Below are 25,630 nucleotides of genomic sequence, written 5' to 3'. Positions count from 1 at the left end.
TCTATGAAAATGTGGTGTTTTTTTTTTGGTTCTAATAAAACCCCATGTCATTCCAAGCATGTGTGTCAATTTTCACCTCTCTATCTACATTATTTCGTGGTTTATTAAGTTTTCAAATTTATACTGACTTTTTGATCACCCGGTATATAGGATGTCCAATTTATCTTGCTCACTAGAAATAACTTTTTGTTGAGGAGAAAATTAAAAAAAAAGGTCAAGCAAATGTTGTTTAGCTACCAGAGGGAAATAACCAGCATATTTGTGAATTTGTTCGTTACGAAGATACAAACATCAGTACGTCTTTTTTAAAGAGCGCGCCGTATTTTTATTTCGCTAATTCACTGTCTCTCCTAAAGAGCTATTCAAAAACGTATCACAGTGCACTCTTCACATAAACTTCCTTTCAGACTAAAAGTGTGTGTCGCACCGAAACTCTAAACCCTAACTTTTGCCTCCTAACGTGGTCGCGTGCTGTGCCAACTGAGGTAACGGGACACAGCTCAGATCCCCCACAGCTATACTTCCGCCGGTACTTTATCTTCTACTTCCTAAAGTGGCTTTCTTCCCGGAGTGTCATTCCCGCAAATTGCGCAGGAGAACCTCTGTGAAGTCTGGGCGGTAGGAGAAGAAGTACTGGCGGAAATGAGGCTGGGAGTTGTGCTTGGGGAGCTCAGTTGCCCGCACAAAGCAAAAGTCCAGTGTTCGGGTCCTGGTCTGGCCCAAGGTTTTAATCTGCTGAGAAGTTTAAGAAAGTCATTTTTACGAGAAAGGTACATAGTGACACGTTATGTAGCTCTACCATCTGAGCTTTCCGAGCATAACTCGTCCTCACAGTTTTGCTTCCGCCACTACCTCATCTCTTACCACCCACAACTCCTTTCTTCCACGAATGCTAGTTACGCAAGAGAATTTCTGTGAAGTTTGCTAGGCAGGATATTAGGTACTGGTGGAAGTAATGCCACGCGGACTGGTTTTTAGTCGTGGTCGGGCAGCTCAGTTGATATAGCCTCTGCCCACGAACTAACGTTATATGTGGTGGTTAGCGTAAATGAGACCATCTGTATTGTGCTCGGTGTTCATAGGTATCCAAAATCCTGTATAAATGTTGTTGACGGAAGTTTTTTTGGCTAATTGTTTACAGCTTTCTTCTGTTACTTGTGCCATCTATGCAATGCGGCACACGTAACCATACATATAAAATACTGTCCTCTGTGTTTTCTATTGTATGACCCACTACACCCAGAGAAAATAAAATGAATGCAAAATCAAAGGAACACGAAGACAGTAATTGTAGTGGAGAAATAACTCATGGCGTTTATTGCACTAGTTGGCGGTATGATGAGCGAAAAATTAAAAAGCTACGTTAAAAGACTCTAAGAAATACTTACTGGTTTGGAGGGTGGTGTCAAGTGAGAGCAGAATGTCGGAGGTCGAGTTGTCATGTTTAAAATTGACTCCTGTAGTATATGTTTTATGGTGTGTTACACTTATTCAGAGAAAGAATGTTAACATTTGGAATGCCGTCTATATAAATTGCATGGGCGCAGTACTGCTACTGTTTTGCGAATAACAATAAAAATCGACAATTTGCTTACATGCAAATTGAGTTTGCGATCTTTTATGAATGATACCGGTGTCTGTCACCATTTAGTCTCCTGTCTGTACGAATATCTCACCCTAAACTGTTGTAAATGTATTTTATTTCGAAAACATGATATATTACTCTGATCCGTCAGTAATTTAGCTTCATCTGTTATTTTAGCGGCGAATTAGGCAATTCAGGACTGAACAAACAGGAATATCCATTCCAGATACTCATTTATAAGTTACAACAGCACTCGCAGTCTTCATACGTCTCGACATAGGCGCAACTTAACCGCTTACATCTTTAATCACAAAAAGCAAACATTAGATGTGAACGGGAGAATTAACTGTGACAATGCTCATTAAAGTGTAGCAAGAACTTATGTTTTGAACCAATGTCCAGATTAAAGATTTCCCTCTTATATTTAATGAAACAAATGACTTTAGAAGTACTACCGCAGGTTTCTCAATAGCGCAGGTGACGATGCTGGGTATCTGGGTGATTATTTGTGTGTGTTACATGCAGTTTTGCCATCGAAGTAAGCAGAGGAACAAATAAAGTGAAGTCAAATACCGAAACAGTTATAGACTGTTGCGTGCATTACTAAAGGCCATCGCTGTTGTCAGTTTAGATGTGTCAATTTATATTAAAATAGATACATAAATGAACCACTTATTTCGAACGCCACTGTCCCAAGCGTATTCAAACGATGTGGACTGCGCAAGTGGGTTTATTCGCTCTAGATTGACCTGTATGCGATACGTCTCAGAATTTAGTTGTTTTTTTTTATATTTTTTGTGTTATGTCCCTGTACGAGTGTCAAATCCTTTGCTGTGGGCCTAAAATGAAAGGGCAGTCGAAGAGGAAACCATTACGAGTGACAGATTTTCACTTTTACAACGGATCGCAACGCGTTTCTTAGCCAATGATCGATCTTCAGTTGATTGTAATTTTCCTTTTTAGTTTTCTCCTACTTCATCCGTCAGTATTTTTGTGTTATATATAAAAATACACTCTTTCCATGGCCAAGTAATTCCACAAATTCAGTGCGTTTCATTTTGAGTACACCATCAAGAAAATAGGTGAATCGATGTGGCGGAAACTTACGCAAGCGAAATTCCTTCTCCAGTCTGGGAACCGCTGCCTTGTAGAGCTGTTCAAGGTAAGAATATACCCTAAACTAAACAGGATCAACTCATGATCGTATCGAGCTGTTATTAACACAGCACACCTTCTGCCTCTTGCACCTCCGTGTCTCAGAGTAGCGGTAATTCCTCGCATAGCTGCTCGCGTTTCAACCTGGAAATTGATAGGCTTTGATGCCCTGTTTAAAAATTCTTCCGTTTCGATGCCCACAGCCGCATGCAGTGATTGCATAGTTCGATCTGTACGACAAATCATCTGCTGAAACGACACATCTACGTGCAGTAATCGCTCCTGGGTATCTGAAGATGAATAAATCCCCAAACGCGTCAAGAGAGCAATAAAGTCATATCTTGCCTTGTGTATGACTTTTGCCATTGCGACCCAGTCATTCTAAATGTAGAACAACTGACTGTTTCAATTTCAACTTTGATATCGGATTACAAATGATAAAAGAAATATTTTTTTCGTGTGATATAATTAAAAATAGACATTTTTCGAATCTTTGCTTCATTCGAATTGTGAAGCTTTCGAAATATGGTGCTACAGAAGAATTCTGAAGATTAGATGGGTAGAGCACATAACTAATGAGGAGGTATTGAATAGAATTGGGGAGAAGAGAAATTTGTGACACAATTTGACCAGAAGAAGGGATCGGTTGGTAGGACATGTTCTGGGGCATCAAGGGATCCCCAATTTAGTATGGGAAGGCAGTGTGGAGGTTAAAAATCGTAGAGGGAGACCAAGAGATTGAGAAGGATGTAGGTTGCAGCAGGTACTTGGAGATGAAGAAGTTTGCACAGGATAGAGTAGCATGGAGAGCTGCATCAAACTAGTCTCTGGACTGAAGACCATAACAACAGCAACAAATTCGGAAGTACTTCTTAAAGAACAGAGACGTCCTGATGATTTTAAAAGTGACCTTTTTTAGCGCAAACAGAAATACACATCTTGCTATTAACACTGGGTACATCAAGAAAGCAGTATTTGTCTCCATCAAAAACGGCAAAGAATCTATCCTTCTTCCCCTCCTATTGTTCTAGCTGACTTTATACCACTTACATTGTTGGCTCTCGTGTGATGAGAGTTGCCCATCTCGAATCAGCTGCTTGTGTGACTTGGTGCCCTACTTGACACCAAACAAGTCACTTTAATCTCAGACGACGATGCTGGTGTGCCGGCCGGTGTGGCCGAGCGGTTCTATGCGCTTCAGTCTGGAACCGCGTGGCCGCTACGGTCGCAGGTTCGAATCCTGCGTCGGGCATGGATGTGTGTGATGTCCTTAGGTTAGTTCGGTTTAAGTAGTTCTAAGTTCTAGAGGACAGGTGACCTCAGATGTTAAGTCCCATAGTGCTCAGAGCCATTTGATGATGGTGTGTGAATCCGTGGGCAGTTTAGTGTAACTCTTCTTGAATTCGTTTCTGTGTTTTAGCTGTTTGAGTGTTGTGTTTATAAAGCACCAGCCAGATAGTAGCCGAAAAGAATGTGCAGAACCACCCAAAATTCACGTTTGCCATTGTATCGGACCAGTGGTTGCCAATACGCCGAGCAGGAATGATGCATTCAGACTCACCTCTCCATCTTGCAGCGTTAATGCTGTGCGGGAAGAAAAAAATCAACAGAACGTTACGAGGACAACATAGCTTAACAGTGAGTATCAGGCGACAGGAACTATAATGATGATCAATACCTAAATCGAGGTTTTAGTTCCTTAAAATAGTTAATCCATTCAACCATGTGATACATAAAATGTCCGTTCCGCTGCGTCCTCTCTAAGCAATAACGGCAGCCACTGCGAGGAATCCCGGAAATGTTTGACTAAATTATGTTGTCCACCAAATAGTCTGTGTGCCGCGATTACTGCACCTGCAGGAGGTATACAGCCGCTTACAGAGTACGGAGAGGGCCAGATTCTCATTACCCTCACATTCCGCGCACATTCCACGCGCGCCACACTCTGCCGTGTCGTCATAGCAACCCCCACGAGAGGGGCTGGAGTAAGGGGGTCGGGCGGGGGAGTAGGGCGGGTTGGGGGGAGGAGCGCCCTGCCGCGGTTTAATCTCGCCGCTTACGTGCGAATTTTTACATCGTTAGCGCAATATCGGCAACTCTCTTCCGCGAGCTGCCATCTCTCCCGCTCTGGGCCTAAACCGCCGCCTCCCATCTTATTACCATGTTTCACGGTGATAAAAGCACACCCCGGAATAACGACATTTGTTCCATCAGCGTGTCCCCCGAGAACGCCTCGTTTCCTTGTGGGTTTGGGAGGAGCAGCACGTGATGTTACTATGCTGTTGGTGTTCCAGTTGACGGAGGGTCTGTGTGGTGGAGCCGACAGTGCGTTACTATCAAACCTTCCGTCTCACTTGGTAACTCTTTTCACATTCTAGGAGAATAGATTTTTAGCTGACTCTTGGAACTAAATCTAAATAAATATGCAGTGCACTTATGAGAAAGTTCATCAGTACCATCCAAAATATCTGAATTTGATTCGAAATGTACATCATGTCGGGAACTTCTAAAGAATTTTATTTCTTCGTCTGAAGCAATGAAAATCTCGTCTGAAGTAAAACCACAATGAGTAAATTACTGGAAGTGTTTCTGAAAGACTGTTTTGTATGTCACAATGCACTTCATTTCTACGTAACCATCTTTTAAATACAGCGTGTAGTTGTTGCAGAAAAGTTTAAAAAGCAGTATAACAGCTGTTTCGCTCGGTTTGTACATGTTGATTCAACTGACGAGTCTATGTGTATTATTTAAGTGACCCTGAAAAATTGCAACATACTGACTTATCGTTCCAGCACCATATCAAAAAAAGCTCCATGTACAGCAGTGAACATGTAAAACTTCTTCAGTCAAGCATGCTGGAATCTGAATGAAAACTCCCTAAACAAACTGGACACACACTCATTTTAGACGTTGCAGAGGCGACGTAGAACGTCTAGCAATACCTATATAAGAAAAATTTGCAAAATATGTGCTAAATAACACTGGTAGATAAGTCTTCATCTTCATTGAAATGATGCTGACGATATTCTTGGTGTCGTCGTATAGAAAAATGGTTTAGTCTCCTTTTTATGTTAATACGCGAAGCATGAGTTTATGTGCGAATAAAAATAAGCGTTGTATATCTACTCTGACACATCTGCAGTGAAGACTGTCACCGAAGTTAAGCGCTGTCGGGCTTGGCTAGCATTTGGGTGGATTTCCGTCCGCGTCTACCAAGCGCTGTTGGCCGGCGACGTGCCCTTAACACTTGTGAGGCCAATTGAGGAGCTACTTTACTGAGAAGTAGCGGCTGTGGTCACGGTTCTGGCAACGGCCGGGAGAACGGTGATGTGCTGACAACATGCCCCTCCATATCCGCTTCCAGTGACGTCTGTGGTCTGAGGCCGACACGGCGGTCGGTCAGTACTGTTGGGCCTTCAGGGTTTGTTCAACATTATTGTGTAAGAAGTGGTTCTTGGCATGATCTTCAGTCAGAAGACCGGTCTGATGCATCTCTCCATTGCACTCTGTCCGGTAAGTCTCCACAGCTCTGCATAGCTTACAGCAACCTACATTCATCTGAAGCTATTTAGTGTAGTCTTCCTCTGGTCTCCGTCTGCAATTCGTATCCCAATCGCTTTCCTCCATTACAAAACTGAATGTTCATTGACGCCGTAGGACATGTCCTAGCAGTCATTGACTGTGCGGCTGGTCACGGCGGAGGTTCGAGTCCTCGGGCATGGGTGTGTGTGTTTGTCCTTACGATAATTCAGGTTAATTGGTGTGTAAGCTTAAGGACTGATGACCTTAGCAGTTAAGTCCCATAAGATTTCACACACATTTGAAAATTTTTTTGACATGTCCTATAAACCGATCCCAGTTTTTAAACAGCCTGTGCCATGAATTTCTCTTCTCTCTAATTCGTTTCAGCAGCTGTTAACAGTTATTCGATCTACTCATCTACCTATCAACGTTCTTCAATATTTCTACAATTTAAAAGCTCCTATTCTCTTCTTTGAGATGTTCATCGTTCATGTTTCATTTCCGTGCAACGCTATACTGCAGACACATACCTTCAAGAAAGAATAACTAGGATTCAGATTTACGTTCGATGTTAACATATTTTCTTTTTTTTCTAGCTATTGTCAGTCTGCATTTTATATGGTCACCAGTTTGGCCATCATTAGTTATTCTGCTTTTTGTGTCTCATTTCCTTCTGTAATTCTCTCAGTATGACCTGGACTACATTCAATTACCCTTGTTTGCTTTTGTCGGCACTGATATTACAGCATAACCTATTTTCAAGACATTATCCGTCCTACTCAACAGCACTTCCAAATCCTTTGCCATCCGTGACAGAATTACAGTGCTATCACCAAACCTCAAAGTTTTTATTATTTCTTCCTGAACATTAATTCCTCTTCCATATTACTCCCTATTTTCCTTCACAGCTTGCTCATTATACAGGTTTAACAACATCCAAGATAGGCTACAATCCGGTCTCTCTCCCTTCTCACCCACTGCTTCCCTTCATGTCCTTTGTCATAATTTCGGTCTTGTTTCTATGTAAATTGCAAACAACCTTCCGCCACCTCTATTTTATCACTTTTATTTTTGGATTTTAACAAAGTATTCCAGCAAACATTGTCAAAATCTTTCTCGGAACCTACTGACGTTGTGTAAGTGTAGGTTTCCCTTCCTTTGACATATCTTCTGGCCTACGTATCTCTAAAATGAAAACTTATCAGCCTCAGTGTCAGTCACTATCAATTTTTACATTTGCAAACTCTAATTTATTAAACTGATACGGCAATAAAATAAGGAATACATGACCGCAACAGAAACATAACACTTTTTTCATCCCAGCAGCATCCTCACAAGGAACTGGGTGTTTGAAATATTTTGTGATCAAGAATCCAAGTTCACAGCTGTGGTGAGGACAGAAACATAGAGCATAGCATTTAAGTCCAAACCCGCGACGAAACGCGTGCCACTCCTCACGTTCATTGGAATGGTCGGAATGTACTGTTCGGCAAATCTTTTGTCGCAGCTGTCATTTTTGCTTTCCATTTCTGATCGGATGGATAGAGATGTAATTAGTAAATAGGCTGTGCACTGAATACTAAGGAAGTAAATTAGGACTCGCGTCGACGACGTCACTAGAGTCGAAGCACAAGTTCGGATTATGGAAGGTTGGGAAGGAAATCACCATCTTACTTTCGAAAGGAACCATCCGACATTTGTCTGAGCACGCCCTGGGGACACCACGGGAAAGTATTGAATACTAATGGAGAAAGTTAGTTGTTGCGTAGCGCAGAGACCATGCACGCTTGACACTTACCGGGCGACGTGCGGTCCCACGTTTCCGCTGTCGAAGGAGGAGCTGGCGGTGATGTCTTTGTCCGGGATGGCGCCGGACTCCATTCCCAGAGGCCAGACGCATTGCGCTGCGACACACAGGAACACATGTTAATGGAGCCTGAGTCACACTTCCGAGGCAGGCGCGGCGCTGAGTGGCTTACCAAGTAAGCCTCTCTGGAAGGACACTACTCAACTCTTTCTCTGACGTCTATATTTCGCAGTGTTCTGTCAGGGCAGTAAGAGAAAGAAAATTTATTGTTTGTCACCAAGGGAAAGCAAATAACATTTGAGTTATATGATTCATCAACACTTTCTGCCAATTTGTGTGTGCGTGTGTGTGTGTGTGTGTGTGTGTGTGTGTGTGTGTGTGTTTTATTGAAACTCACTTGTGATCCTAGCTCACCAACATTCCTCCCATTTGTTATCGACGTAGTTAGGCAGAAGAAGCTTGCACAAATTACATTTAGAGATTAAATATCTTATCTTTAACTAAAAACTTACCTCGCATGTATCTTCTGTACTTCCGATACTACCTAAAATGACTTTGAGCTGTGTTCAGCCTCCAAACTTAACCAGTCTAACAATATTTTCCGCAAAACTACGTATTTCTTTGAAGTGACTGATCTGCATTACTCACTGTATAACCGATCTTCACAACTTATTTTTAACGAATGAAGTAGGTTACTGGAAGGAACTATTGTGCTGCTTTCAACTAAAGAAGTTCGATATAAATCTACCAGAGTGTAAATCCCAAATGGTAATTTCTTAACGCGTATAGAAGTTTCAAAAGAAAAAGTATATCAGATAATATTTACTTGCGCCAGACACTTTATTTTGCACGAAGCGCTGTGAATATCGGTCAGCTAGTCTGGGGGAGGGGGAGGAGGGGACGTAAAGATCTACGACCACCGCATCAACAGTAAACCTTGTCGGTTATCCATTACTAATACCATTTTCTTAAAAGTATTTCGCTTTTGATTCTTTCCATTGCTTTAAGACGCTTTTTGACATAATGCAAAAAATGGTTTTATCTTCATCCAGCAAAGACACGGGAAATGTAGTTTTCAATCGTTTATTTCATTTTAATCATTAATTAAACCACCAATTTTTATAGTTCACACATGTATCATGACTATAGCACAGCCTGGCAACCTGAAGATGTTCTTAACACGAAACAGGTCGTAGCGCGTTTACTTATACAGCTGAGGTGATTTTACCTGTATCTTCTGCGCTAATAACAGAACTGTAAAATCACTGTGTCTGTCTGTCTCCAAATCTACTATACAAATTTTCATGGTGTCTTTAAGTGTATCTTGATTGTAGCTTGGATCAACATATATTTGTTTCATAAAAATCGGATAATGAAAAAAGAGATATCGCAATTTAATGTTTTATCTAAAATCTGCCGTGTCTGTCTGTTTGAATACGCTAATCACCAAAGTTAGTACACGAATTTTCATGGTATTTTCAAGGGGAAACTTGATCGTGGTTTGGAGAAACATACAGGATTTACTTCATCAAAATCGGAACAAGGAAAAACATATATTGTAATTTAAACTTTTATATAATATCGTTTGCCCAGCTTAGTAGTTCGAATGTTTAGTTGTTACCAAATACTACATCAAACAACCACTAGGTGGCGCTGGTTTTTTCATATACCTCATTGGCAGAAATATTTTCTGAACTTTATGTCAGGGACAGAACGAAGCGACACAATCTTAGCTTTATGAATATAAATTGACAGTGAATTTACTTGGCAGGAATGTATGGATTTTCTGATTTCGCTTCGTGTATAAAACACATATCGATTTTGCTTTGCTTCTTTCTATAAGTTTTATTTATATTCTTTGCTACGAAAAACCTATTTAGAAAGTTCACTATATGATCTGAGTGACAATGCATTACTTTTTGATTTCGTTCTGTTTATGAACAAAAATGCTTGGAATACGGACGAATCTTTCGGCTATAAGACCGAGACCTATGGGGTTTCTATAAGCCAACGAAGGTCGTCAGGCGAGACGCCGTGGCTCGAGACATCAGGCTTCTCGCTTTTGTGAATTTCCTTCCAAAATAGAAGCACGATGTAATTCTGATCGAGAGTGTCATGCATATCTCGCTCCTCAGAACCCTTCACTCACAGACACATAAAGTTACTCCTACCCAACGCAAATAATAGAAACGGCAATTTTGATATGAGGGGAAGTCATCTTTGAAGTTTACATTACGAGTTTTATTCACATCAGCAATTCATTTTGGATAGCCATTAAGTATCGTTACTATATCTGCAAAAAAGAATTTCCTTTTTTACAAATTTTCACTACTGCAAAGAAAATTCCAACTTTGAGGAACTATAGGAGTGAAGTCCACATGTATTCTGTGTTTTAGTGAATGAACAAGTGTAACAGACAGCGCATGCCTGGGATGCTGCAGTTTATGCACAGAACGGACTGCGAGTCACTGGCACTACGGACAAGCGAGAGACCTAACTTATGACTGACAGTACTGTAGTGAATGGCGACGAGTAAGAGTTAGTGTGTTTCTGGGTTGCACCAGCTCTACATGCAAAACTGATCGTGAGTCAATGTGAAAAGGCTGAGGAGAGCACTGTTTCCCAGGGGCGAGACCTTACTTATGACTGACAGAACTGTTGTGAATGACGATGTGTGACTGGGATGCACCAGCACTACACGCAAAATGAACGTGAGTCACTGACAATGTGAACAGGCTGAGGGGGGCACTGTTTCTCAGAGGATAGTCCTTGCTTATGACCCAGAGATCTTACTTATGAGTGACAGTGGGGACTCGTTGGCAGGCGGTTTTAAATACTACCTAAACACGTTCTTTTGCTAAACATTTACCTCGTCCCAATAAATCATTCTCTTGAGCAACGTCATTTGCTGAAAATCCGATTTTTTTGTGGCCGCCTCTATAATCCGGCACGAAGAGACAAGCCGTTATTTTCTATTCTACTCTGCCTAGGTAGAACACACTTTATGGCCCCACTCACTGGCGGTACCGCACAGACTGGTCGCACGAACGGCGTTTTCTGAGGTCGATGACAGCGGAGTTCACGAAGTGAATGTCTATCCGAAAGGAAGTCCAGAGAATGGCCAGGTTGTCTTCAACTAATGAAACAGTTCAGAGAGCAATCCGAATCATAAATGTAATACAGGCAAGGTCAATACTCTACTATTCAGTGGGGCGTAACTAAGGACTTCGAAGACTTCCAGGAGCCTGGTCGCCGTATTTACCGGAATATTCTCGCCAGCGCCGGCTCCTCGTGACATGCTGACAACGACGAAAGCGCTTGGCATGGGAGCAGGCTGCAGCCAGAATACGTAGCCCGAGTATCTCTGACGCGTTCACCTTAACGATAGTCAGGCTGGGCGGAGAATGTGAATCACTGTCAGATAATAGGCATTCAACCACCAACAGCTGTGAATCATCCTCCGAACACTGAATGCTAGCAGAGATGGACAAGACAAGATCCCAGAACTCTCCGGTGGATCGATGCTCGCAAAAAGGCAGCTGTGCACTGTTGAGGACATGCAACGTGTTATGGGCCAGGGCCTTGAGTGGCATCTAATACCGCTCAAGGCTAAACCGTTACAATCAAGCCGCCTTTAGCGCCAGTGGACGTTCAGCCAGCGCGGGCTCTGCGTAATATCCGCCGTGGACAACCTTAGAAGGATACCTCATGCAGAGACAACGCACTACTGAGGTCAGGGATAAAGCGCTATGACGCTTAAAGGTTCCAGCTTTTACTGTACCCTCAAACTGTTCAATCTAGCGCTGATCCGACCAGTGATAGAATATGTGGCCGTAGAGTGAGCCAAAGCCGCAAACAAACACATACGTCTGCTTCTGGGTCTGCAGGGCAGGGTCTTACGACTCGACTTGCACTTGCCACGTGAGTGGTGCATCGTGAACTTACTGGAATCCAGTCACTGCAAGAACGTTTTAACCTGACTGTTCGATAGCTCTACGAGAAGTTGCAGCAGTTAGATAATAGCTTAGTCTCAAATCTGGGAAATCACAGGCACAGACGCGAGCACGCTGGTAGCCTGACCTGCTACAAGTATAATCGGTTCTCGTACCAACTAAGTATACAGTCACTCACACACACACACACACACACACACACACACACACACACACACACAATTGCTCTAAGGAACGTGGCGCCATAGTGTAGCGTTAGGCCAAAAAAACCGACCAAAAATTCAGGAAACATCGAGAACAGCAAAGAGCGTTTACACTGTGCAAAAACAGAGATAAAATGGGCTGTCTCCTATGGAAAAGAAAGCCGGAAGGATGGAAGGAAGATTAGTATTAAACGTCCCATTGAAAGCGAGCCACTGGAGACGGAACATAAGCTCGGGTTAAGGAAGGATCGGGAAAGAAATTAGTCGCGTCCTTTGAAAGGAACCATCCTGACATTCGCTTTAAGCGATTTAGGGGATCAGGATGGCCGGACGGGAGGTTCAACTGTTGTCCTCCCGAAAGCAAGTCCAATGTAGAAACCAATGTGCGACTTCGCTTTATTCTCAGGTAAAGGGCGAGCGTCGCCCGATCCAAGACCGGTGAAATCTAACTTATAAGCCAGCCATCAGAGGACCCATTTGTGCCGTGTGAGCCCAGTCCACGCTCCCTGAAACCTATGTCTAATTTCTTTTTGGTTTTTTGATTTTAATAATTTTTTGTCATGTTATAAATCCAGTCATGGATCAAAAAAGTTTTATTAACCAGGTGCAGCCAGAGTTCTGCTACGCAATGACACTTTGGATCATATGAGGTGTAGTCACATAATTTTTTCAGATGAAACATTATTTTTGCCATTTGGAGCGTTTTATACGGTTAAAAGGTTGCTAAAGGATGCATTGCTCAGATGACAATCAATGCCTCGTTTTATGTTGGTGGTTTCCGCCTCTCGCGACATAATCTGCATTACATAGAGTTGTATAGTTACTTTTGATCAGATAATGTATTAACACTAACGTCTGCTACACAATGTTCTATTCCGAATTGCTAAAAATATATTGCACATTGTCGGCGGTTAACTAGTAATTGTTATCAGTGATAGCAGTAAGTATAGCGGTAAGGTGCGTACTCACACACGTCGAGTGACGAGCACAGTGCCACGTGGAGTGACAGCAGAGCCACGGCCGCCAACAACTGCATCCTCACTGACTCCGGCACTGCTCACCGCAAACCGGCCTGCAAAGAAGGAACACACCATTAGAACGCTATGGTTCAAAGTGGTAACACGTGTCAGTACATGGGTTTCATTGCCAGTCCCGTAGCCTGGCTTCAGGAAAGGAGCAAGTGTCAATTATTCTTTCATGTTTGAAACCATTGCGGTTCTCGTAAGAAGAGGTCGTTAAGTATATGAACTGATGCGTAGTTGGAGAAATGGGTAGAAAGGAGAGTAGTCATTAACATTTAATTTCATGCGTAGTACTGCCAGATTTCCGTAGTGCACTGTTAGAGCACAAAAAGTTGTAAGCAAAGTGGATTATTGTGCGACAGCTCGTTTTCGGTAGTTGCGGGAATACTGGAAGTGTGTCAGTATAATTCAGAGGGTTACAAATGTTCTGTGGATTGCTCCAGGTACGTGCCACGGTCTCTGGCGTGAGGATTTCGATGTGTGACAGGACTCCATGACATGTAAGAGTAGAAAAAGAAACGTTCTGACTTTCGAGGTGATAATTAAAACCAGATATAATCACATCTGGTATATTTTCTACGCAAATGACGATAGAAACTTGGAGAAACTTTTAACTAGCTCGTCAAAAATAAAAATTCGCTTTGGCGCCAGTTGTAAGTCACCTGTTCCTATGTTTGCCAGTAGCGGTATCCCTGGAGTCCTCTCTCTCTCTCTCTCTCTCTCTCTCTCTCTCTCCCGTTCGCTCGTTGCAGAATTTGTGCCGTGCCGAGATGGCGATAAAACAGCAGAAAACTGCGATTTGTGTTCTCCGTTACAACAGGTGCAATAAAGTTACAATATTGTGCGGTGAGTTTCGTCGAGAACAAGAAATCAATGATGGATCGACCGTAAGGAGCGTACGTATCTAGCAATGCACATTACGGTATCTGATTTTTTTTGTTTGTTTTTTTCTCTTAGATTTGCAGTTGGAACAAAGAGGAGAAAGAGGAACAGTCACTAATGTTTAATTAGTCTATGTGCCGCAAATTCTCATTGAAGTAACTCTTCATCCGACATCACGAGGTTTCCCATCAAAGAAAAATCCTGGGCACAACCGGGAACTGAACCCGTATCCTCCGCCCAGTACCCAGATTCTCTGACCAGCCAGTTACCGGGCCGTACTTGATCAATCAATGCTGAGGCAGAAGAGTATTGTGTCTACTATTACTTTGCGTTTTTATTTTGTGGAAACATGAAATGAAGAATATTTGTTAAAAAAAAAAAAAAAAAAAAAAAAAAAAAAAAAAAAAAGGAGCTAATACTTTCCTACTCGAAATTTCATAAAACAAAAGGAGTTTTCTTTTGGTTGCTGCTTTAATTTATAAAATTCACTTAATCTTTCGTAGTCGAAGAACATTATAGCATTATTAAATAGGGCACATTTCCTAATGTACTGTAATATTATATTTATTTGTTCTCGAAACTTTTGCTGACTTCTTTGACTATTGATAGTCACCTAACGATGGCCTTAGGACAAAGCGACCCGTTTAGTGACCGAATAAAAAAAGTATAATTTTGCAAAACATCAGGAACTGTTTCCTACTTAATTACTCTTGCTTACAATATTCTCTCTCTTTATTAACGAATCAGATACAGGGAGTCACAACGAACGGATGAGAGGAAGGACGCGATGAGGATTTAAGAAAAGAATAGGCCGGGAAAGTCTAAATCTGTTCCGGAAATCAGTATCCCTAGTTATAGAGCATATCGCCGATTAAACATATTTACTGATATACTTCTTCATAGGGAATCTACGACCATGCGGAGCTGTCGAGTTTCTTGTGTAGTTTTACATCTCTTTAGCCCAAGTATCTTCTAATTAGAAAACATTAACCATAATTAGGAAACATTAACCTGTTTCCTGTTTACTTTGTTCGTGTGCTACTTCTGAATAAGAAATTACTGTATTGGTAAATGTTCTACTGTCCTATGCATCTCACTTAAATAAAATTCTTGTGGTTGCGCGACTGCGTCATAAGTGTTGAGACTACGAACACTTCTGATATTTCGGCAGCCTCCTTCAGAATGGCTGCAGTAGCACCCGAAACGGTTAGTTTCATTACATGCGGTGCGACATGCCGAGGTCATACGACTCTCTTCCAGAAACACATTTCAGAAGAAGCGTTTAGATTTTTACAGGCATCGATTTTCAAAATTCGCAGATAAATTTGGGACAATTAAGTAGCGTGAAGATTTTCTCGAAAATGCCAAGAACGTCTGTACATTATAAGCTGAATTTATTGCAGGATACATGTTAGTTCCTTACGCGATGGCCTACCCACGTGTACGGGCTTACGGCCTGACTCGTAATGTTCTAGTCAGGTAAAGAAACACATTCCCAGCTTGACCGCGCCTGCTGTAAACAGAAATCCAACACAACTCGTACGTCTGCAGGTAGAACTTACAAACCAGAGAAAGTTGAGTCAGGGGAGTCAGAAAAGTGAAACTTTCAACCGAAAAAAATGAGGGGCTGTTAAATGTAAGCGGAACAACCACCACAACGGGACCATGGAATGGCTCCGTTCAGATTTCATCATCTAACACGTTAAGACATTTATCCCGCTGGGAGACGCGACGATCAATTTGCATTTCATAGATTGAACTCGGCCGCTGACATATCCACAACCATACCCACTCTTGTGCATCCTCCTTTGACTGAAAGCGACGTGCATATACGTATTTTTTTAGCTCCCTGAAGATGTGAAAATCACCCGGTGAAAGATCGCCGAAAAGTAGCCTTCGTCTGATTGGTAGATGGGGACGATGTTTGTCGTGCAACATGATGGTTAGGTACTAAAGCATTCAGGGCGTTTTGATTTTAAGACTCGTCGTAGTTTCTGCAAAGTGTCTTTATAGCGCTAATTGTGGCTGCGCGCTCGAGTAACCCTACGAGCAGAGGAAGAATCTGGTTGCACGATAACGCCCGCCCTCATTTTGCCAGTCGGACGAAGGCTGCTCTTCGACGATTTGGTTTTGGAACACTGCAGCATCCTCCGTACAGCTCGGATCATTCACCAGGTGACTTTCACATCTTTGACGACCTAAAGAAAGACATCTGTGGACGTCTGTTTCAGTCCAACATGGAAGAGTGGGTGCGTCTGTGGATCCGTCAGTGGTCGACAGCATACTACGAAACATGAATTAATCGTCTCGTCACCTATTGGGATAAATATCTCAGCGGGTGTGGTGATTACCATTCTTCATGGTCCCTTGTGGGGGATGTTCAGTTTCATTTGATGACCCCTTATAATGACTTGCCGAACACACGCGGAAACGAATCAAAGAGACAGCATTCGATTCATTTGCCCGCTTGCACAACCACGGTTTGAGACCTGAGTTCACAGACGTCTTGCTAAGTGAAACACTGGTACAGGTGAGAGCACACTTTGATTTTACATTTTGTAAAGTATGAGGTTGCCACAGTTATGAGAATATTCTTCAGCATTCTTCTGTAGCATCACGTTTCAAAAGTTTATGTTCCCCTTTCGTTTGAACTAATTATTGTCCACATTTCTTCTGTACAACGTTACACACCACACAAATATATTTATATTAGATGTTAACAGTTTTTCTTTTCCAGAAAGTTTTTTTTTTTTTTTTTTTTCACAGACATCTGCATTTTGTATCCTCTCCATTTCGGCCATCATCAGTTATTCTGATGCCCAAATAGCATAACTCACCTACTACTTTTAATGCGTCACTTTCTAATGTGATTCTCTTAGTATCGCCTCATTTAATTCGACTATTCTCCATTATTTTTATTTTACTTTCGTTGATGTTCTTATTATAATCACCAGAGTGTACTGTATGCATCAAACGTTTGTGTATTTCTGTTGTGTAGTGCATTAAATAAGAGGGTTTGCAAATAATTTTTAAGACCTAAATGTGAATTAAGAGGAAATGTGTAACATTACTTTCACATACGCCAATTTGATGTTTTATATTGCAATAGGTACGCTAAATATTTAAAGACAATGGACTAAATTGACTTATCGTATATTGCAAGTAAGCCTTTAAGTATATTAAGTGTATCGCAAAGATTCTTACGGAGTATTAGCGTTTTACCTATTTGATCCCCTGCTGAGTTCACTAATTCAATCACAAAACTATCCATAGTTCTATTGTGCTCCTATCCCTTATTTCACCCAAAAGTTATCTAATGATTTCTTTGAAACTCACAGTAACCTCGGGTTTTTCAGCTTTTCCAGGTCCTATCCCCTTAATTTCCTACCTTGTGACAATTTCTTTAGTTTTAATCTCAAGTTTCTAACTAATAAACTGTGGTCGGAATCCACATCTACCATCTTTCAATGTCTGCAGGTGTCTTCCAACGATGCAATCTCCCTACATGATTCCGAAACCAAGCGTAACCTATAATTAAATTATATGCTGTGTAAAATTCGACCAGGTGGCTTAGTCTTTCATTTCTTTTCTCTAATCCGTGCCCTAATACTATTTCTCCAACTCTTCCTTTCTCTGTAATCGAACTTAGGTCCCCATCGCAATCAAACTGTCATCTTTATGTGAATAATTCCCTTTGGCTCTTCATACATTCACTCAATCTCCTCAACATCTGCGGAGCTAGTCGTCATATAAAATTTTACTACTGTGCGAGGTGTTGATATCGTGTATATCTTGGCTACTATAATGTGTTCACTAGGCATTTCATAGTAGCTTGCCCGCCTTCCTATTTTCTTATTCATTATTAGAGCTTCTCCTGCATTACAGCTATCGGAATAATTACGTATAACACTTACTGACCTTACCAGAATTTGCTATTTTTCCTGGCATCAAACTTCACTTGTTCCCACTACGTCGATCTTTACCTTTTTTTTAAATAGACACACCGCTATTTGACTTATTGTTATTTATTTAATTACGACCCACGTTTCGGCCATTTCTGAGTCCTCACTATCATGACGGCTGAAGAACGTGTGTTCATCTTGTATAGACCAAAGAAAACCTGTTTTTATTAAATATGGCATGATGTATTTACATAATGATGATTTTCACATCTGGCATTTCGTGGTGAGCGAATATTGTTGTTAATTTATGGACAATTTTGAGCTTGTTGTCCTGCAAAATATGTTACTGACATAGACTCAATCACCTGAATATGGCATAAAAGGCCGAAACCTGGGTCGTAATTAAATAAACAACAATAAAGCCAAATATTTGTGTGCTCATTTAAAAATTATTGTATGATTGTTGCTCGGTAACATCAAACTTTAAACCTTTCCATTTGCCGTTTTAAATTCTCTAAAGTACCTACCCGATTAAGCGATCCACCTTTGTACGTACCGACTAATAAAATACCAGTTTATTCTGAGTAGTCCTCGCCCAGAATATTGTACCCAAGAGGATGCCATCATCATTTAACCACACAGCAAAGATGTGTTCCCATGGGAAAAATAACGGCTGTAGCTGCCCCCTTGCTTTTAGCCGTTTGCAGTACCATTACAGCAAGCCCATGTTGGCTGATGTTACAAAGGTATATTAGTCCTTCGTCATCCAGAGCGTTGCCCCTGCGACTACTGAAAAGGCTGATGCCCCTCTTCAGAAGCCACATGTTTCGCCTCTCCAAAGACATCGCTCCATTGCGGTTGCTCCTACGTTTAACCATTCAAGCCATCACGCCTCGGCAACGTCCATGGTTCATGGTCGGGCTGTTACTGTTACAGTTGTTGAATTAATATGCACGATACCTGCTCTCAAATTTTCGAATTTTTTCCAATGCTATATTCCTCTGAATTGCCTTTTGTTGGATGTTGATGTAAAGTGCTGAACCAAGACTTTATATAAGAAAGGAACCGTATGGCATTAATGGCCAGGAGACCCCAGTGGAGTGGTCGCCCGCTTTGAGCAAGTCTTTCTGTTTCACGCCACGTCGGCGACTTGCACGTCTTTTTTGTGGTGAAATGATTGGCACAACACAGACTCCCAATCCCCAAGCTTACAAAATCCCCGCTCCGGCTGGGAATCGAAACTGGGACCCCGCCATCTGGGGGAAACCATGCTAACCTCTAGATGAAACCCGTTCAGGAAACAGAAAGGCGAGCCCTAGAGCTCACGCTCGTTAACACCACTTCAGTAGACGACGCTTGCGGTGAAAAGTGGCTCTTCTGTTTTCGGAGGAGTGACAATCTGTTACGTTCACTGTAGTTTTAAACGCAAGCTAATATAATTAATGTCGCAGTGCTTAAAGTGCAGAACAGGTGTTTCAAAATCGATGAAAGGCAGCGTTGTGGCCGAGTTAGGTGCTTAAAAGTGAAGGCCAGACTCACGAGTAAGAACTAACAATTTTTAACACTTCAGTGCAGAATGCTTATCTACAGTTAGAACTTACAAGCCTGCAGTAGTTGATGATAAGTTCCATAATAAAATAACTCTTCTGGATAAGAATTAAAGTTTTCTTTAACATTAATTTCCACAACTTCACAAGTCGGCATTTACGATTACGTTGATGTCTGGACCTGCATATTTGAGAGCCCAACTTCTTTCCACAGCGCAAGGAACGAAATCTATCCACAAAGCTCACTGACAGACTTTATTTTAAAAGCTTATATTCGAATTAGCGGTGCTCAGAATGCGTTACCAGACATTGAAGCTTTAGTGAAATAGTATTCAGTGACTGCAATGTTCCTATGTTTAGTGTATGAATAAAATAGTCACGAAATACTTGTTGATGGCAACGTAAGCTTCGTCTGCAAGAACATTTGTCATAAGAATACATCAATCTTAACAAACATTATGTTTCGTACGCAGCTGTCCCATGCACTTTGCCTAATCAAATGGTTCAAGTGGCTCTCGCCGCGCGGGATTAGCCGGCGGTCTATGGCGCTGCAGTCATTGGACTGTGCGGCTGGTCCCGGCGGAGGTTCGAGTCCTCCCTCCGGAATGGGTGTGTGTGTTTGTCTTTAGGATAATTTAGGTTAAGTAGTGTATAAGCCTAGGGACTGATGACCTTAGCAGTTAAGTCCCATAAGATTTTTTTTTTTCAAATGGCTCTAAGCACTATGGGACTCTTAACATCTGAGGTCATCAGTCCCCTAGACTTAGAACTGCTTAACCCTAACTACCCTAAAGACATCACACACATCCATGCCCGAGGCAGGATTCGAACCTGGGACCGTAGCAGCAGCACAGTTCCAGTCTGAAGCTAATTGAACCACTCGGCAACAGCGGCCTGCTTTTCCTAATCAAATAAGGGAAATATAAGTTACATTTGAAAGTCGTTTCTCATCCATGCAACAGTTTTAGGAAATAAATTTGCCACGAAAGGTATTAATTAGCAACCGTGAAGCGATAGAACTCCATAGAATAGTTAACGGCCGTAGAACAGACACGTCGACAATAGTTTCTCATATCGAGCCGTCTTGTTACGATTCGGTCTGCCCTCCCCTCCTTTCCTCTTCCCTTTCCCATTCCACCACTCGCCATGATCCGGCCGGTTGGTCACAGCTGAGGCGTGAGCGCGAACCAGCTCGCACGAGCAGTTCGGTAAACAGATCTGCACTAGACAGTACTGATACAAAAAAATTACCATTATTATATTTTACATACTTTACTGTTATTGAAATTGTAAGCATCTGTGGAATGTTAAAAATGTGCGTGATCGCAAGCAAAAGTAATATTTACGAGGGTGATAAAGGCAGTAGCAACTGCCCCCCCGCTAGCCACAACAGAACCTGGATCCGTCCATGTTATGAAGAGACGAGCGGAACTTGAAAGGAGTGCCATTGCGGAAATGTAGTCGTCGCCGCCTGGCAAAGCGCCTCATATCCCTAAACACACGGTAGACGGCCAGGCCGGTTGGCTTCCGTGCGGCGCTGAATGATCGTAAACACACGGGCGCGACTGGTAGGCGCACGTCGCGACGTCGCAGACGGCACAGAAAGTGGAAGGCGTCAGGGAAGCGGGGAGGCAGAGAGAGAGAGGCGGAGAGGAGGCCGGGCTCTTGCTGATTTACTGTTCCGGTAATTACTTGGGGCCGCCGCGGGGGCGCTTTTGAAGTCCCCCGTCGCTGCTCTCTTTTGCCGTTGTTTACGACGGCTGACGGAGTCGCGCGGCTAAAATTCGCCCCCTACAGCGTCGCTAACGGCAGTCTCAGCATGCGCTTTCAGCGCTGTCGGTGAACCTGATAAACTGTAGCCCACCAGAAGTCATGAGATATAATGTCAGCCATCCCCTATAAGTCAGGATTCGTACCAAAACTTTAAGAGGGCTCTACCGAAATTAATACAAAAACGTCACACTGTCTTTATTGGGTGATAGAGAGCGTTCAGTGTTAGGATGGAGATACCATTTAGGCTTTCACAGGCAGTGTTTACTTCGGTTAAAAACTATAGACAGGGAAGCCGAGGACGATATATAAAATTATTCGTCCTTATCAGTGCGAGATATCGTCGGAGATACATTGGTGGATACCTTGCACACCTGCATGGACTACCATAGCACACTTCCCTACTCAATCCAAATTCCCATTCACTCGTTGTCCACTTGATATTCCTCCTAAACTCGACCAGCAGTGGAGACCCTTTCCAGTTGTATTGAAATAGCACCTCAAAATCGAACGCAACGGAGGATACTCCCTGAATGGTTCAAATGGCTCTAAGCACTGTGGGTCTTAACATCTGAGGTAATCAGTCCCCTAGACTTAGAACTACTTGAATCTAACTAACCTATGGACATCACACACACCCATGCCCGAGACAGGATTCGAACCTGCGACCGTAGCAGCAGCGCATTTCCGGACTGAAGCGCCTAGAACCGCTCGGCCACAACGTCCGGCGATCCTGCCTGAAACCCAGCCACAGGTGCTTTGATCAAATACAACTATTTGTTTTCAGAGACCTTTTCAAAGTTCGAATATCTAGATGCAGTTAACCAAAACCACTGTACCAGGTGAGTAGGAAGCTCGGATTCGAATCCCGGCCTTGGTACAAATTGTCATTCCTCACTTCAGTCTGCATATATACATCGATTATTTTTAAATGAGAACGAAGTCACCATCCAATCATGGTTTCGGCTTCACGAGACGATTGGCAGTGTCTTCTATAGTACAGCTCTATAAATGCTGTCAACTTGAGCTTTGGACGCAGTCACCAGTTTAACTCCGAAGATAAGTACCGCACAGGGGGCGAAACGACATTGAACAGTTTCATTTATCGACCACAGCCTGCCAGCCCGATGGTTTTAACTGAGGTTTCAAATGGGAACGATCTGTTTGGCGGTCCTCTTCGCTATCTTCTGGAGCCATAGATTTTCTGCAGTTATAAAACACGAAGGACATGAAAGGTAGGCATTAGTTGAGAAGGGAGTGAGCCAAGCCTTTATCCTGTCCTCTATGTTATCCAGTTCAAAAATGGCTCTGAGCACTATGGGACTTAACATCTATGGTCATCAGTCCCCTAGAACTTAGAACTACTTAAACCTAACTAGCCTAAGGACATCACACAACACCCAGTCATCACGCAGAGAAAATCCCTGACCCCGCCGGCAATCAAACCCGGGAACCCGGGCGTGGGAAGCGAGAACGCTACCGCACGACCTCGAGCTGCGGACTGTTATCCAGTCTTTACATAATGCTAACAGTAATGTAAAATAGGATAAAATTTGGAAAAGCAGAGCTGAAGTAGGAGAACGTCGATGTGATTGTAAAACTGTCAGAGACGGGAATGGATTTGTGAGGTCAGCTGAAGTGAGTCGATAGTGTCTTGAAAAGTGGCTGTAAATTCACATACATAAATGCAAAGCAAGTGGAATATAATGAAGCCGAATTAATTAATGCGAAGCTGAGGTCATTGGGATATAAAGTGGGACATTAAAAATTAGTTGATGAGTTTTGCTGTTTCTGTAGCAAAATAACCGATGATGGCGAAGTAGAGAGGATACAAAGTGTTGAATGACCACAGCACGGGAAGTATTTCTGAAGAAAAGGAATTTGTTTAAACGTAATATCAATGTAAGTGTAAGAAAGAATTTTCCGAAGGTACTGTCTGGAATGTAACTTTATATGGAAGTGAAACGTGGCGTACCCTGTTTGGACTTGAAGACAATAGACGCTTTTGAAATGTGGTGCAGTAGAAGAGTGATTAAGATTAGATGACTAGCTCTAATACCAAATGAGGTGGTACTGAATCGAATTGGGGAGACACGAAATTAACGGACTTCTTGACTCCAATTAGGGATCTGTTCGCAGAACCCTTCCTAAGACATCAAGTATTTGACGATCTGGTAATGGAAGGAAGTGTGAGGGGTAAAAATTGTAGGTGGAGACTTGAATGAAGTACGCAGATTAAAATTAAGGTATTCGTATGGTACTTACGCAGAGCGATTAGAGTTGCACAGGCTAGACTAACATGGAGAGCTGTAAACAAGGCCAGGTTCGCTACTTTACATTCAGTCAGCCAGCAACTGATGGAAAGGCCCATCATCAAAAGCTGTAGAATAGTCAACCTTCCACAGACACCCCTCCGTTATGCTGCACATACGGAACGGGTATCCTTATCGTTTAGGCACGCAGGACAATCCCCCTCGAGAACCTCCGTGCTGCGTGGTGATACATATACATGGTGAACATTAATAAAAGCGACAAACTGGGAGGAAGGAATGCTGCCTAGAAATAGGAGAAAAAACATCCTATGAACAATGTTCGGAAATGCATCGTTGCCACGTTAGGGTGCTGACTAATGGGAGTGCCTTTGACCACTTGCCGTGTGTTCCTCGTGGGTTGCAGGATGTATGATGGACGCAGCGTACTGTAAGCAGCAGAATGGTCCGATATTCATGTCGAGAACAAGCCGAGATGGAAACGGTCGAGAGGCAGTACTGCTATACTAAAACAAGTACCCTCACAGTCACAATCACATCACACAATATTTCGAGCCCTTTTTCGGCATTTGTGTGATCATCGGTCCCTTCAGGCAGACGAACGTGTAGGGTGGCGGCGAACCGTGAGTACATCTGATTTGGAGGACTGGGATCTATATGATATTGAGACTAACTTTAGCACAAGCTCCACACAAGTGGGCCGCCAACACGGTGTCAGCCAAAGTACGGTTATATGTATTCCTCATGACAACTGCTACTATCCTCACCTGCATCACACATTGACCACATAGCACTTAATCAGAAGAACTGCCATTGTTCAGTGCCATCTAGTGTGGCAACGATGCATTTCTGAACACATATTCATAGGACCTTTTTCCCTCCATTTGCACTCAGGAATCTCTCCTTGCAGTCTGTCGCTTTCCTTAATGTTCACTCTGTATATGTGTGGCAGCCTGCACATTAACAAGGATAAATAGTCGATAAGAGAAGTTCATATAGCAGTCAATAAATAGGAATGATCTCTATTTCTCTATAGTATGCACAATACGCACAGTGCAGTACCCCAGGACGGATGAGGTTAGCGCAAGACTTGAGGGGATTAAGCTGGAATTCTTCTCATGTTCTAAATGCCTAATTCATTCATTTCACCCAGTCTTGTCATGGAACTTGTAGTCACTAAACAGCTGCGAGCAATTGGTACAGCCTGGCCTTTTTGCCTTGCTGTTCAATTTGTTTGGGAATTTGTGGTGAGTGACTGATAATGCTAGTATCTAATTACCGCAGCTCCAGCCCTTGGGAGAGAGGAAAGCGATGGCACAGGGCGAGAAAGAGAGAGAGAGAGAGAGGCGAACGGCGTGTCAGGAAGAGGAAGCAAGGGCTGCTAGGATAAAAACCGGTAGCATCTGCTTACAGATCCAGACCTGACAAAGCGGGCTCCCTGCAACGAAGTCCAGTGACGCGAGCTTAATATAGCGGCACGTGGTGGCCGACGAGCAAATAAACGGGGAACGGGAGCGGCGGCTGCGGCTGCGGCTGCGCCCGCCAGCTCCAGGCTGTCACGTGACCCGCTTCCTGGGCGAGTGCGCGGACCACGGGGAAGCCCGGCGCTGATCCGCCTGGAGCTGGAGCACTTTACACCGCCTGACGGCGGAACGGTAGCGTGAGAGGGATTACGTCGTAAACACGAGGGGCAGCAGACAACTGGTTCTGCTCGCTACCTTATGATGAGAGCGCGTGCGTGCAGATTAGAACAGCTACCAAATGAACCATTTACAAAACATGTCAGATATCACTTCGAAACCGAAGTCATATCTGGCGTTCCGCAAGACGGGGTGACTATTATAGAACTGTATGAAATAAAAGCGTCATAACTTCTGAACAGTTTGCGTTAGGACGTTCAAACTGTACGGTTGGCCGCGAGGCGTGAAGGGAATTACTACGCGCTTTGTTATTCGGTTTACCGACGAAGCCCACTTTCATGTTGATGGCTTCGTCAGTAAGCGAAATTGGCG

At 42.9% G+C, this 25,630-nt stretch overlaps 1 protein-coding gene across 1 annotated transcript in view; it reads right to left on the bottom strand.

Moving 5' to 3' along the window:
- Positions 1 to 25,630, bottom strand: part of LOC124776755 (discoidin domain-containing receptor 2-like) — a 198,800-nt gene that overhangs the window by 93,921 nt on the left and 79,249 nt on the right. Inside the window, exons 2-3 of the mRNA XM_047251888.1 lie at positions 13,195 to 13,297; positions 8,061 to 8,166 (exon numbers count right to left, since the gene is read on the bottom strand). Of these exons, the coding sequence (XP_047107844.1) occupies positions 8,061 to 8,166; positions 13,195 to 13,261 (173 nt within the window). The 5' untranslated portion in view covers positions 13,262 to 13,297. The remainder of the gene's footprint in view (positions 1 to 8,060; positions 8,167 to 13,194; positions 13,298 to 25,630) is intronic.

Source organism: Schistocerca piceifrons, chromosome 1 (assembly GCF_021461385.2).
Source record: "Schistocerca piceifrons isolate TAMUIC-IGC-003096 chromosome 1, iqSchPice1.1, whole genome shotgun sequence".
In the NCBI taxonomy this organism is placed as follows: Eukaryota; Metazoa; Arthropoda; class Insecta; order Orthoptera; family Acrididae; genus Schistocerca; species Schistocerca piceifrons.
This window is presented reverse-complemented; position numbering and strand designations above follow the sequence as displayed.